Source organism: Macrosteles quadrilineatus, unplaced genomic scaffold (genome assembly GCF_028750875.1).
Source record: "Macrosteles quadrilineatus isolate MER2022 unplaced genomic scaffold, UCM_ALF_1.0 Scaffold_7__1_contigs__length_78375512, whole genome shotgun sequence".
Classification (NCBI taxonomy): Eukaryota; Metazoa; Arthropoda; class Insecta; order Hemiptera; family Cicadellidae; genus Macrosteles; species Macrosteles quadrilineatus.
Genome location: NW_026542600.1, coordinates 18,595,978 through 18,611,408, shown reverse-complemented (window position 1 = coordinate 18,611,408; position 15,431 = coordinate 18,595,978). Strand labels below are relative to the sequence as shown.

The 15,431-nt window shown below is 34.8% G+C and overlaps 3 protein-coding genes across 4 annotated transcripts in view; 2 read left to right on the top strand and 1 right to left on the bottom strand.

Annotated features, from left to right (window-relative positions):
• Positions 1–334, top strand: part of LOC128998844 (protein MON2 homolog) — a 56,984-nt gene extending 56,650 nt beyond the window's left edge. Inside the window, exon 17 of the mRNA XM_054425201.1 lies at positions 281–334. Coding sequence (XP_054281176.1) covers positions 281–334 — 54 coding nt within the window. The remainder of the gene's footprint in view (positions 1–280) is intronic.
• Positions 335–3,289: 2,955 nt separating this feature from the next.
• Positions 3,290–12,846, bottom strand: LOC128998843 (uncharacterized). The gene is made up of 3 exons (XM_054425200.1): positions 12,807–12,846; positions 4,585–4,716; positions 3,290–3,686 (listed from the first exon to the last, which is right to left on the bottom strand). The coding sequence occupies exons 2-3, from the start codon at positions 4,710–4,712 to the stop codon at positions 3,290–3,292; spliced, it is 525 nt and encodes a 174-aa protein (XP_054281175.1). The 5' UTR covers positions 4,713–4,716; positions 12,807–12,846.
• Positions 8,710–15,431, top strand: part of LOC128998768 (serine/threonine-protein kinase SRPK-like) — a 133,172-nt gene continuing 126,450 nt past the window's right edge. The window contains exon 1 of one of the 2 annotated variants that reach the window (XM_054425114.1): positions 8,710–8,850. The gene's annotated coding sequence lies outside the window, so the exon portion shown is untranslated. Of the gene's footprint in view, positions 8,851–14,360; positions 14,545–15,431 lie in introns of those variants that run through there. The other variant, XM_054425113.1, reaches the window with a different exon arrangement.

Genomic DNA, 15,431 nt, shown 5'->3' with positions numbered 1-15,431 from the left:
CCAAAACAAAAATTATAAAATTACCCTTTAGACTATTTAAAATAAATTCCACGTTTAGTCTGAATAATGTGCAAATAAAATAAAATCATAAGGCGTGTTTGTTTTAAAAAGCCCTATCTATTACAGGCGTAGAGGTAATCTTTAATATAAAACGAACGCAAGAGTTTTGTTAATTTAAATTGGCAAAAGGTGAACAAAGACCGCTACTGAGGTGTAGGTATAGCTAAGGTCTTCTGTAATAGTACAGAGAGATCTTGAGCTTGCATTGGTTGGTGTAAAGGTAGGAGTTAGACCCCTTTCGACACCTAGTAGCATCGGTTCACCCCCAAGATGAGCGAGAGCTCCGGGTGTATATATCCCGCGAAACCGCGCTTACTTTCTAGCGAGAACCAACTCTTCCACGGGTAGGGGCATTTGTCGTTTAACCTTTCAGTCAGATCTCATGCCGATGACAATTAACAACCGTCTGACCTCTTCAATCCAACCTTTTGCATTCATCTTCAATTTACAATGATTAGAGGGTCTAACAGACCTTTATTGTCATTTGGACAGTTCCTCTGGCAAACGAAGTATCTTTGCTGAGTTTATTTTCATTCACTCTCAACTCTCTTCTATTTCTCTCCTATAATGAGTAGATATCCTCAAAAATAGCAGACTATCTAAAAAAGATTTTGCCCTGGAGGTGGCCCCCTCGGTCTAGTTCGTACACAAATTATGTTTTTGATTAATATGATGAACAGTAATTTACACATTTCTCATTACTTTTATTTCCGTAATTTTGTTTATATAACTTGACGTAGAACAGCTGATTCCCCAAGATGACGTTGCACAGCTGATTGATTCACAGTGATGAAGTACTGTAGCACAGCTGATTGAATTCCATGTTGATGGTCCCTGGATTACTATAAACGACTATAATATTGTGGTATAATTACCTCGTTAAGTAAGTACATGTAGGTTTTTAACCTCACATCAACAACATTGGATTACTTGACGAGTTGTTGAATGCTTAGGAATTGGTAATATAGGCCTATGTAAATTGCGCAATGTGTATTGGTGTTTTACAGAAAAGTCAAATTTAGAAAATCCCTGTTACACAAATGTTAAAGATTCGAGAATGTAAATAAATGGAAACGTCAAAATTTTTTAATTGGAACAAATATTTACTGGATGTTTTTTTTTAGAGTGAAAATAGTTCTCACTGCCATTTTTTTTTAAAATTAAACTACATTTTAGTCTGCTGGCACTCACATCCCCAATTATTAGGAACGGCGTATGCTATGTGAGGATAAATGAGCCCATAGTATGCCGTCAACAGGATCTCCAGATTGTCATTGTTCCTGATGTTACGTAGAACGATATACCAGACCTGTTTTTTATGTGTTTGATATGGCCATGAAAACTCAGTTTCTCGTCTAAGATCAATCCAAGGAACTTGACATTTGATGTGGAATGGACATCAGTTTCGTCCAGAAGGAGACTAAACCCACTGTTTGATCGATTTGAATGATTTGATAAACGGAAGTTAATGAGCTGTGTTTTGTCTGAGTCGATTTTCAATAAACTGTTGCCATTATAGCCATTAGTAAAAAGGTCTAGGCCTTGCCCTGCAACGTGTGGTGATAGCTACTCCCCTATAGGGAGATTCGCTAAGGAGGAAAAATGATTCTCTTTCTATAGCTGAGCAATAGGCCTAATAGATCCATAGGGTGGCAAGGTTTCATCTTATCATCTACAAAGAACGGTATTTGGCCTAAAATATTTAGACAATAATAAAGTAGGTTCATCCATGAGAAAAACATCGAATGCCTTTATGGTGAAAATCAATTGTTACATTTACAATATTGAGGTTTGTGGTTTCACACGGGCATTTTTCTATCTATAATGAATCGAGGTAGATTTGTGTAATTTCGGACTATATTTTGTTGGGTGATATGTCTCAGAGGAGAGTCTGTATTTGTTTAAATTCTCCAGAGTTCACATTTTATAGCCATTTTCTTGGGACTACATTGCCACATTACTTGTGGCAAACGCAAACTAAAAATAAAAACAATTATATTTACAACTTAGCAAGTCCAGTCTCTTAAATTGGAAAATACTGTCGCTCTCTGTGGCGTTCTAAATATAGATTTTTAAGTTATAATAAAAACATTGTTCGATAACAAATTATTCTTTGATCTGCTTGTGTAAATATTATTGAGTTTGCTTGGAATGTTTTTGAAAATACGTACTTCCGGATTACTAAATAACCAATGTTTTAATGTTTGAGAAAACTAAGGTCAAATAAAAACATTTATCTTCCGGTAGTCGATTGAATTACAACGATGTAAAGGAAGTATTAGGGACCATTATTCTGATACTAACCTTTGAACAACGACTTCTTAACTCTAGGTTACGGAACTACCTTGATTGTGTTATTTAGTATAGTTCAAAAGGTAGATGGTCCCAGAATTTCCACTGCGTATATAGAAGAGTTTAAGTCCATTGAAAATAGATAAATGCTAAGCTGGAAGTATTTTGAACTCAGAAAATAACGGGGAAGGGCTATCTATCACGTTTATTACTTTTGGTTACCGTCCTTGAAACGAAATGTTGAGTAAACCTGAATTTTCAATATAACTTTAAAAGTGCCACCACATCATCACATTAGATACTGGGCCTTGAATCGATAAGTGAAAAATCAAAAGTACAAAGTAAATGTATTACAAATGTTTTTTTTTTCAATACAACATTCTTATAGATTGTTTAATTTTTGTGGGTGCGTTTATCCCAGTTTAGATTTTCGTCAAAAACTACTTAATACATGGAAAATGATTTACCTCTTCAATGGATATTACATCGCCATGTATCGTTAAACCGAAATTTACACAGGTTATTGGAAAGTATTCTATAACTTTACTTAAACGATCTCAGGAACTTGGTCATAGACATGGTTCTCGGTAAATTAAAAATACATTTGCATTTTAAATTGCTTGTTAGAAATAAATATGTCACTAACAAAAAGAGGTAGCCTAATCCCTAACGAAGTTAAGAATAAATCGCCAATACCCCTAATATTTGATCATGAAAAATCTGTGTACCGGTACCTTCTTTTAACTAAATGTATAATCATCTGTTGTATGTCGGACCTTTGAGAAGTGTTGCTTTACCTTAATTACAGAAGAAGGGTAACTTTACACATGAGTTTCAAGGTATGAATTATTAGTACTTTTGGTTATATGGACGGAATAAGGTATATTTTATAAAAGTATAAGTATACAACTTTTTTTTACTGTGAATAAAAAAAAAATTAAGGCCAGTTGTCTTGCTCCCAGTCAGGACGAAGGGGGTCGGGGCTCTCTGGCGAATCTGGAAAAACTTGCCAGTCAAAATTAAGGGGGTCAGGTGAGTCTGGGTATACGAAGTAGTAGTCCCTTCCCCTCCCTGGGGTATCCGGACTGTCCGGCAAAGGATGTCTAGGATGGCCGGGGTCTTCTAAAATGCGTTCCGGCGATGGTTCCCGTGGTACTTGTTGTTGTTCCCTTGGGGCGGCAGCGGCAGGGTCTCTGATGTTGGGGTCCCTGGGTGCTATGTCCCCCTCTGCCTCGACAGGAGCTGCAGCTTCGTCCTGCTGGGCACGCTCACCATCCATAACAACGGCAACGGCGACCCGTTGTAGGACCACTTGCGCAATCCTTCGCCTAATCCTGAAAATCAAACGTAATATTGTTTATTTCATATTTACAAGAAATAAACAAATGATTATATAAACAAATGTTATTGTACTGTTAATTTAGATATTCCACAGTATTACTATCGATTATTACCATAGGCTATTTAGTCATATTGAGCATTTTACATCAATTAAACTGTAAAATTTGTGTAAATCCGTTGGAAACTAAATATAAAGAGACCGTGGCATATTTAATGCATTTTCTGTCCATGTGAGATGGTTCCCTACTATCAATATATAAGTTAACTACTTCTTACAAGCCCTTCGTTTTGAAATGAGTCATTAACGATGAACCGATTTAACCATCGCTGCAGCAGATGATTCTTGGGGAGATCAGATTAGTGCTAACCAGAATATCGTGTCATATTGGTATTTTGTAAACACTCATTTCAGTATGATAGGTTTGCTACATAATTACCATATATTTCAAAATTATGATAACAAAAAAGCCACATCAGGATCAGCGCCGCCCAGTGGCTGAGTCCCTCCCCCCTTACCTCAAATGGCCTATTATAATTGTAGGTTTTTTGAGAGGTTGGTGGCCTCTTTTAACCTTGCATTTGTCCTTCCACATAGACTACATATCTGTGCGTGAAGTGGAACATATACAGCAAAGCAAGGGGTGAACCGGTACAGTACAAAGGTGAACTGTACCACAGAAAATATACTGTTATTACTAATATTTGGTAGTATGATTTTTGTGACTGTACTGATAAAATGTTTGCGGCAGTGACCAGGATCCGAACCCACGACATCACTGCCTTGGACCCAAAGTCCGTGACGCTACCAACTGAACCACCTACTCACCATTAAAGGTAAAACTATTTAGTTAAAAATATGAGGTATGTTTTGTATCACTTGCAAATACTTACACATTTTGTCTTTGTCTATAAAAAAGGTAACAGATGCCTTCCTGTCCGTTCATCCGATTATTGAAACACTGACGGCAGAACCCGGCCCATCTGCCGGAATTATCGGGTTGAGGAGCTGGGTCACTCATTTTTCTGAAAGTAATGAATAACTTTATTATTCACAAAAATATCCATTATGTCCATAGTTATTGTATTTAGTATTTTTGTTTATAGAAAACACTACTTCGCGGGCGTACTGAAACTGCTACATTTCATGGTCATAATTAATTCATACTGAAACTGCCACATCAATTAGGAAGGATTATAAGGGTGTTTTCGAGTGGGATGGAAACTGTCACGGTGGATTCCTGGTATAGCGGAATTTTACCATTCAACCCCGGAAATTTACCCATATGAAAACGCCACTTTATTTTGACGCAACGATGAATGTGGTCTATACGGGCTTATCCTAACTCCGCGCGGTGGTCAGAAATATGTCAAAACCGACTGTCCAACTCCGCGCGGTGGTCACTTCGAATCCCTCGCGGCACATGTCCAACTCCGCACGGTGGTCAATTTTGGCTCTCATAGCCCTGACGGCTGTGAGTTTGTATTTGAAGTTTGAAATTGTTATAAATGTAAATAATTTATAACTGTACGAAACCACAGTAACTAATAAAATAAAATTAATTAGTACAAAACTTATATACTTATGTTTAATTTGAATTTACCTATCATTAACCTAACCTAACCTAACCTAACCTGTCACATGAAAAAAGTAGCTATATGAACAAATAAAAGTGTAACATATATAGAATATTTTATATTAAACACATCATATCTCATACGAAAGCACAACAAGGTAGCGTAGAGATTAGATGTGGCCACAGCACGGAGTTAGACTGTACACTAAAAGTGACCACCGCGCGGAGTTGGACTGGACCCTTCGGGAGCCATAAAACTTTTCCTCGGCTTAAGACGGTGACACACTATCGATCTTTTCCCCGAACAAGACCCCGAACCGAGCAGGGAGAAGGGAGGTCGAAGGGAGGATGTTCGATAGTGTCACGGGTCCGTTACACCGATCAAGACGCCGAACAAGACATCAGGCCGAGCAGGGAGACGAGCGCTCTGGAGGCGGTTTTTTGGCGAAAGATCAAAGAAAAGATCGGTCCGATGTACGATAGTGTGTCACGGTACATTTTTGCCCCGTACATCGTCGCGAGCGCCGCACCGAGCGGCCGCCTGCGCTAGCATTGATAGTTCTGATTTAATATGGCAATTAAACTCTTTAATTGGTAAAATACATAAATGTTGGGTAATATGTTGCCGTTATATATTATAATCATTTAAGATGTAATGTTTTTGGTTTGTTTGGTCAAGGTTGAAAGTGTAGAAACCGTTAAATCAATTATATCAATAATATTAAGGTCGAATTAAGTAATTGATGTTGACTTAAATTCTTTCAAAAATAATATAAACATTAATATTATTAAAGGCAATTAAAATGATCATTCTGTAACGTTATTTCAATGAATAAAACCAATAGAAATCAATAGATATAACTAAGCATCCTTTCTAGAATATTTTATTTTTGCGAATCTATCTCTCTCCAAACTTCCTTTTGCCGCGCTCGGTAGAATTCGTCTGGTCTTGGTCATGTTCGGGGAAATGTTCGGAGTAAAATTTTGCTGATATTTATCTCCCTTCTCCCTTCTCCCTGCTCGGTTCGGGGTCTTGATCGGGGAAAAGATCGATAGTGTGTCACCGCCTTTAAATTTGACCACCGCGCGGAGTTGGGCTATCCCCGTCTATACACGGTCGAGAAACAGCCCGCGACTGTAAATTTACCCCCAATATATTATTAAATAATGTACATGTAATTGTTTGCTTATAAAGTGATTTGCCATACCACGGAATTTTTAACCCCCGGAAATCTACCCCCTGTGGTCGGCCGTTGCGTCTCCCATTGGGTAAGGTTAGGTTACCAATTAGCATAGCTGACCTTGGGGTGGATATCCGGGGTTGGAAATTTCTGATTTTACTACTGGATGTAGATTTCCAGGTTAAATATCCGGTGTCAGGTTCATTGGAATTTTGATTAATTACAACTGTCAAACCATGAAATGTCGATTAAAATAAATAATAATTTATCCGTTCTAAAGTTCGCGGCCGGAAACCTACCCCCAGACATGTGATGGTAAATTTCCGGGGGTAGAATTCCGGAGACCTCCTAGGGGAGGTCAGTTTGGCAACATGCAGGGAGAAACGGGAATGAGAAAACCCCTCATTCACCTTATTCATGACAATGACAATTTTAAACACAATACTTAAACACATTGTTCAAAACTAACTTAGTTAAATTCTTTACATATTGCTAGAGGTTAAGATTGTAGTGGTTTGTACAATTATTGTTCTTACTAAACGTATTTTATGAAAACTCTTTAAGGGCGGTGTTATGCAACGCGACAGTCGCTGGCGGTCGCTGCATGTGTTTGACCGCTCGGTCAAGCGACAACGACACTTTTTTGTCGCGTAAACCCACATCCAGTGGTGGGAGAAATAAAAGAACTCAGTCAGTTCTCAATCCAATGTTGTGTGTTGTGGTTGTGACGTAGGAGTGATAGTTAAGTTGTTAAAATAGGACCCTGTAGTGTTGTACTTTCCGTAAATTTAATAACACGTACAATGCTGAGCTGATCAATAAGTTATTTAATTTATATAAAGGCAAAAATGCTTAAACAAATTTTACATTAAATCATATTAACAACAACAGTTTACATTTTACAATTTAAAGCAAACTCAAAACCACGCAATGAAGTTTTCACGAGGAAATGAAGAAACCCATGAAGAAAACCACGAATGACGTGTCATTCTCCTATTGGGTCTGATGATGATTGGAGTGTCCAATCGAAATCGATCACCACTTACCATCTTTTGTATATTTACCGTCTTGTGAGTCAACAGTATAAGCGTAAACATATGTTTTATGCGTTGTAAGACGTTTCCGTAAATTTAATAACACGTACAATGCTGATCAAGAAGATATTTACTAATGTAAACCAAATTTTACAGGAGGAACAAGTTTATTTTCTTTTGCATATGGTAAATCAATAGAATAAAGTGTTTTGAGTTATTATTCGAACTAGGTTTTTTTAATTTAGCGTGATGTATCAGTCATATGCTAAAATAAATTCTAAGCTTCGAGATATCAGAACGATTATTTTAATGAAGCTACGTGGAGTTGGAAGTTTAAGTAAAAGAGGCGTAGTATTGGATCTTATCATTTACGGTCAATGATCTTATTTACTACGGTAAACACGTGTAATTAAATTTACAAATCAAACAACCAAAAAACCAAATTATAATAACTTATTACTTTATTATTGCAAAGCTAAAAATCTTACATACAAAAATTCATCTGAACTATCTTTTTCAGGTAGTTAAAAATTCCAATAAGAGTGCACGAAAGTAAATCAGAAATAAATCATAGGTACTAATTGTAAGTATTTGGGCCTTTGCATGAAACACTCGGACAAGCAAACACATTCTCAACCTGCAGGTTGAAAAAATCAAATAAAATACAAATCCTATTTTTGTTGAATCGTTTTAACTAAGGAGTTAGACACAGCAAACCTGCATCAATATTTTTGATTGGATCCTAACAAAACATATTAATACAAAATTCATATTTATTCCCCATTTAAATTTAAGATTTCCATATTGGAAGGGTAAAAATTGGGGAAAAATGTGTTGACAGCTTTAAAACCCACAACACTCCGTTTACATGATCTGATCATGATCTCGTTGGTTTGCTAACTCAAGGTTCAAGTTTTATTTAGCATTTCTCATTCATACCAAACTTCATTAAAATTGGGCAAAATTTACTCGAGTTTCCGGTTTCCGCTTTCGGTAAATAACGTCATAAAACAGTAATCAGAAAAACAATTCCCTTTTAATCCCGGACATAGAGTAAAACTCCCATTTGCGGGATAAGACTGATAAGAGACCGAGAGCGGATGTCCGGCGCCAGGCGCTTGCATTATTGTGGCGCCCCCGGCCGCGCGGCGCACACATTCAGTGTTCAGTCTCGTTGACGTTATCAAGTCAGTGGGTTGGGTAGTCTAGTAGTGAGTAGGGTGTTGAGTGACAGTGACAGTGCTAGTGATTGTGTTATCTCAAGAAAAAGATGTGTGTTAGTGTCAGTGTAGTATGTCCTAGTTAGTGTTTAGAGGGTTTGTGTAGTGTTCTGTCTTCAGGTGTTCCAGGTCACAGCTTTACCTCAAGGTAGGCACTTTGAAATGTATGTGTAACTGCAATTGTTCAATGTTGTGTTAAAATTAACTTTGAGTAACCTTGTTCAAAGTGATTTTAGTCTAACAAATACTGTTTGAAAGGTAATCTGCTTCTGCTATACAAAAGAGTGAAAAAATCTTGTTTGGATGAGCATACACATGAACACACTTTTCCAATTACAGTAGAAACATATTTAGGGATGTGTTTGATTAGGTAACTTATACCATAGACTAAGGAGAATTACTTATATTTCCCTAGTCAATGTTTATACAATAGAATACCTCCTTCTCATGAACTATTACCTAAAACCCTGAATTCGCCACCTAGTGAGTTGGGGGGTTCACTGATGTATTTTCCTAAGAAAAGGAAGGAAAAAGTTACCTAACAAAGTTGTAGTGTTAATGTCAACAAGTCAAATAGTTTAAAAGTGTTTTGAACGTTTTCAGTGGGCTGGGGGAGTGAAACAATAGGAAATAAAGTGCAAATGAGTTATCATACTTACACTGATTTTTTAATTTAGACTGATTAACACATTAAGTAGAGGGGTAGGTCTACTAGGCTTATTCATTTTCCTTATATAAAAATTGCTGAAAATGGGGTTTTTTTACAAAACATTATACTTTCCATAAGCCTACCCCTGCCAAAATGTATCAACATCCATAAATAAGTAAACTACAAGAGTTTTCATTTCCTCCATAATAATAACATGGGAATTTTAAATTTACACTTTTGAATTTTCTCCGCAACCATTAGGCATACAACAATGATTCAATATCCTAAATTATTTCTTTTTTTAAGCTCTACAAAATGATTGGGAAAGTAATTCAAAAATATTATGTTTTTGGGGTTAAAAAAAGGGAAAGCCCATTTTACTCCATAAAACTCTGTTCCCATGGTCCGATCATGCTGGTTCTGCTACTCGTACGAGTAAATGTAGATTTACATGTTTATACCAAATTCATCAAAATCAAATCATTTTTGTTCGAGTTATAGTGCTAACGGACACACACACATTATGAATTTGAACGGATGGTGTTTTTGGCCTCTGGGGACCTCAAAACGAAAAAGTAAATCGGTCCCAGGTCCAGGTCTTACCATGCGACCTACGGTAATAGCTTAGGCCTATTTCCTATAGACCTACATGAGAAATTTGTTAAAAATTAAAGTAGATAATTGTGGGATGAAATTGAACCAGTACATAGATCTGATAGTTTACTTGATAGCAATGGGTCAAATTTTACCTGATAATAAATAGTATGAACCAACTGAAATCCAACTGTTGGGTCTATGCACACTTCAGTGTTACTTTATAGTGACTTAGGCCTATATTTGACTTTCAAAGTAATAATTTGGCAGGCTATGAACTGTGAAGAAAAAAACATAGCTAACTTTTGAACATGTTTGACACAATAAAGAACTAAATTGGGCCTAGCCTGCGATATTCACATTGGTATCACCCCCTAAACATCCCCTATCCGTATAGACATTTGAGACAATTCATACAGAATATACCTGAATTTTTACTTTGAAACACCACAAAAACATAATGATCAATATTTTTTGGCTAGAGACACTGCTTTCAATTCAGATAGGCCCCTAATGTTTACAATTTATTTGAAATTTAATGTTAAACTGAAATCCGTCATAAGTGTCAACCTACGTATATATTCAAACAAGTTTGCCAACCAGCATGATATGCGAACCATATACGGGAACCAGGTTGGTTGTATGGAGGTGTTTTATGAGTTAAAAAATATCCTATTTTGTCCCTCAAAACATAGAATATCCAAACTTCTCTCTAAACCATTTAAAAAGCTTAAACAACAAATCATTAACTTGTTTAACTACATTCATACTACAGTATCTTCAAACGTCTTGAACCTTCATGCAGAGAAAATTCAAAAAGTTATAAATTTAAAAAATATTACCACGTTTATTCTTTGGATGGTAAATTAATTGTCGTAGTTTTATGGATATATTTCGATCAATCATGGAATTTTTTTAAAATTTCATACCAAGCTTTAACATTTCATTAACAATTATTAACAACTATTGACATTTAGCAGCAAGCAGCAAACCTAAGTAGGCTATTCATTGAATTAATGTTATTTAAACAGGGAATAGATCTGACATGTTTAGGGAACTTTTGAAGAGAAAATCCAATGATGTAAATGAAAATTCGCGTAGTATGAAGGTTTGCTGCGACAGGTGCATATTAACTTTCCCGTTGGTCGATTCCATCCAGTTACAAAATCTCACTTATTCTTTTTCCGTCCCAATTTTAGGTAAGAATTGATAGCTATCTACTAGATTGTTATTACAGAATCATTCTTCATTCATATAGATAGGTAATATAGCTGGCAATAACCCACTTACAAGTGATATATTCCAATGACACTTTGGTAGGCTTCCAATTAGTTTTTAAAACATCTTGCTCATGTGTAGTACGTAAACTTGCTTATACACTTCCTCATTTGAAATATTTATTAAAATTTTTAAGGTTTTTAAATACATATCAAATTAAATATTTGATATTTCACTTAAAGTTATAAAATAGCTCACTGAAAATGTAAATAATTACTTATAGGTATAAGTAAACCTGAAGAGTTTTCCGCTTGCTTAACTTTGGTTATCTAAAAATAATTAATTAGCATTTTCAACTACCCAAAATTTTGACATACTTTGTTTTCTTTTTCGAATTCCGCTTTGTTTAAAGAAATATACCCCTTCCCTCAATCATCGCCACAGAAAAACAGCAAACTAAAGGGTTTGATTAGCGGAGACTGATTCAATTTGTACTAAAGTATTAACCTTAAACAAGCTAACTATGAGAGTTTCCTTATTCTTCATACAACATGGTTATTTCAAATTAACAGTTTTTGGGAATTTTCTCTGCAACTATGAAGTACCACCCAGCTTCACTTTAGTACCATTAACCTATTTATTGTTCAATCTCTACAATATGGCTTAGACAATTATTGTAAAATGTTATGTTTTGTCCTCATAAAACCCCATTTCCATGATTTCTGATAGTTAATTTGCCCAATCATGCTAGTTCACAAACTTGTTTGAATCAATTTTGGTTTGTACCAAATTTAATCAAAATAGGATCAATTTTACTCAACAAAAAAGTAAATCTGGTCTACGTCTTGCCATGAGATTATTTTTATAGTACCGTAATTATAACGAATGATTTATTTTAGTACATTTATTACAATTTATTTATTTTGTTTAACTTTATTTCTGATCAAATATCTGTATGAGTTTGAGGCCTATTTTTCCCATGCCACAAAATGGTATGATTTTCAACGGTATCACTTGCTTTTTCTCAGGAAATGTAAGACTGTAAATAGTTTTAACAAAAAAATGTGATGAATCAAGAGTCAAGCAATGAAGGCTAGTAACAGGATACAAGTTTTAGGGTTTTCTCTTTATGTACATGCTATAGCACAACTCCATTTGATCTATATATTCTTTTACATGCTTTATTTTATAATTAGGCATAATATACCGTTTGTATTTCTCTGAGCGCTTAAATACCTCTGTAAAATGATATGCCCACTGAGTAACCTAAAAAATGTTCTGCGTATTACTAAAAATGTGAAGCTGTCCAAATGTTAAACAATATGTTATGATACTTTTTGCGCTTTTAAAATTTTTCACTCTGTATGGGTCTAAACTTAGATATGAAAATCGAAGATTATACTCATGGTAGAGGAATACCTTTGCGACACTCAAGCTGATACTGATTAGTTTACCATCTCTGCTATACCAAATATACGTTATACCAAATATACGTTATACGAAATATACGTTATACCACTGATCCTCAACATTTCAATAAGGGTTTGAGTACGGTACATTACTGAAAATTTAAATTCTCTTTGAAAACCAGTTTTATAACCAAGTTGCCTGTATAATTAAACATATGAAATCAGAATACTTACCAGGTGTGTCCCTCAGAACTAGAAGCAGTTACCGGTAGCTGTACACTCAATTGTTTCTGAAAAAGAAGTAAATAAATGGATTGGATCTGTAAATAGTCATGTAACTAAATGAAAGCATCATGTTCATAAGATAGGGGTTTCCTGTACATCTTAACATGCCATATACATTCTCATTTGTAATGAATAAGTATTAAAAATGGTCCATATTAAGATTGTTTGCGGGATTAATGCAAAACATGTTTTGCTATATAACCATGATGCCAGAATAATTAAGAAATAAAATTAGAATACTAACTAGGTAAACTTAGGTGTCCCTTAAGCTTTTCCGCTAACACCCAATTTTGCCAAAAGCAGGTACAGTAGTTCTTTTGCCAAAATAAATCGATTTGGAATAAAAAATCCATTAATAGTAAACATCAGGTTAATAAAATAGGTTTGGGTTAATTTTTTATCATTAACAACTGTTTTGTGATTGTATTTGCCTTCAAGTATAAATGCAGTACTTAACTCCTGGTAGCATGAGTTGATTTAATTAAGAAGGAGAAATTTTAAACCTTTTGGTTAATTGATAGCTGACTGAGTCCATACAAAGTCATCATATGGCCAATTTATACTTCTAAACTAAATTAGGGCAAAGCTTAGCAACTTGTTTCATAAGCCTATTTGCATAATATCCAAGTCTATAATCTTGTTGAACTGACAAGCTAAGTTAGGATTTAGCAGAATTAATTTTCCTTGTGAGATGGAAATATGAGATGGACATCCTTATGATTGTAAAAAATGTGATTAGGCCTAATGAAACATAAATTCCAAATTATTTGCTATAAAATAATTTTGGACAAATCTTCAAAATAAAACCAAGTACACAATAATATGATGGAGTTTCTGTTGTTTACATTACAAGCCTACAATAACCTCTTTAAGATTCAGTAATGACAAACTTAAGCTATGTATTTTTGTTTTAATAAGTTGGCTTACAAATATTAGCGAGGATACCTAAGTTGGCAATATATTGAATAAAAGTAGTTGGCTAGCAAGTAAATTCATGAATCATTGCTGTTTTAAGAACTTGCTGCACTAAAAGTAGGCAACTTAAGTAAATTATACAATTAACCTAAGTTGTGTGCCTTCAAACTAGATTGTCAGTTAATTAGTGCATGTTCATGTAAGTTTGACTTGATGGTATTTTTGTTGTTTAACATTTACAACTAAAAAAATTCAGTAATGACCAACTTCTTGATTCAGTCATAATGAGGTAGGCATGTTAACTAAGGCAGATTAGCCTGGATTCTAATAATTAAGTTATTTTACTATTACAATTTGTTAATCGTTCTCAATCATTATAATTGTGAAAAAAAACTTAAAGTGAATTTAAAGTGAGTTATTTGAGTGAAGTGTCAGATAAGAGGCAAAGGTGCAAAATATAAAAAATCACATGTCAGCAATAGATAAACCTAAGTATGTTATGTGTTAAACCTATCTTAAGTAGCCTAAATTAAACCTATTTAAGTTAAGGCTAGTCAGTAAATTCTTGATTCATTTTCATCTCAGAGATTCTTTGATGTGTTGGTTATTTTAAGCTAAAGAAGACGAGTAATACCACCTTAAATACACGAGCCCCAGTTCAGCGAGCAACTTAACTAGCCTTGACTTATGCCTACTTAACTCATAGTACCCTAGTTACTGCATAGACAAGTTTGGACATAAGTTATGAAAAATTGCTTCCACACTAAGCTAGGTGAGTAAGCTGTAGGTGAGTTAGTGCTGTATTAAGTAGCCTATGGTAACTTATACTTGGTAAGCTTACTTTAATAGGTAGGGTGTCTTCACAAGAACCCCATGGTGGAATTAAATAAATACCTCCACCATGACAAGAACCTGGTTTATAAATAACCATGAAAAAACGTATTCATTTTACATCAAGTTATGCCAATTAGAGAACAATTAAGTGTATAGGCTAAAGCTAACATATTAGCTCAATAGCTGCTAGATGGGCCAGTAAGTTAGAATCCAATCAAGCTGAAACTAATTTGTCAAATAGGCCTAAGTTTGATCCAACTTTGTCAGCTAATAGAAAACATTTAAGTTAGTAAGTTAAGTAGTTTGTAAATTTGAGAAATGGCTTGGCTTAAGTTAACAGTTTTATATATGTAATTTTTGGGACATATTAAGGCCTAGGTTACATTTTTGTAGTACGTCTAAATCCTAAAAGTCAGTAACATTACGTACGAGATTTGTTTTTTAAGATAACCTTGCTAACTTGTGTGATTATCGTGTAAGTTTAGGCCTAGGGAATAACTTAACTAATCCTCTTTTTGGGATCGTGATAATAAACTAATCTGACAGTTACTAACATTAAAATAAAGTTAAACCACAATGTGTGTTACTGTAAGGTAAATGACTATAAAAGTTGCATCTAGGTACGTAATGTCTAATGGCTGCCGGTCTACCTGACTCTGACCCCAGACGTATCAAAGTAAAAAGGCTTTCATAATTATTAGCTGAGAATTAATTAACTTTAAGTGTCATCTTGTAATGTAAGGTACTTACGTCTCCTAGTAAGTATAAGATTAGTAAGTAAGTAAGAAGTTAAAGTAAGACTAAGTATAAGGTTAACTTACCAAG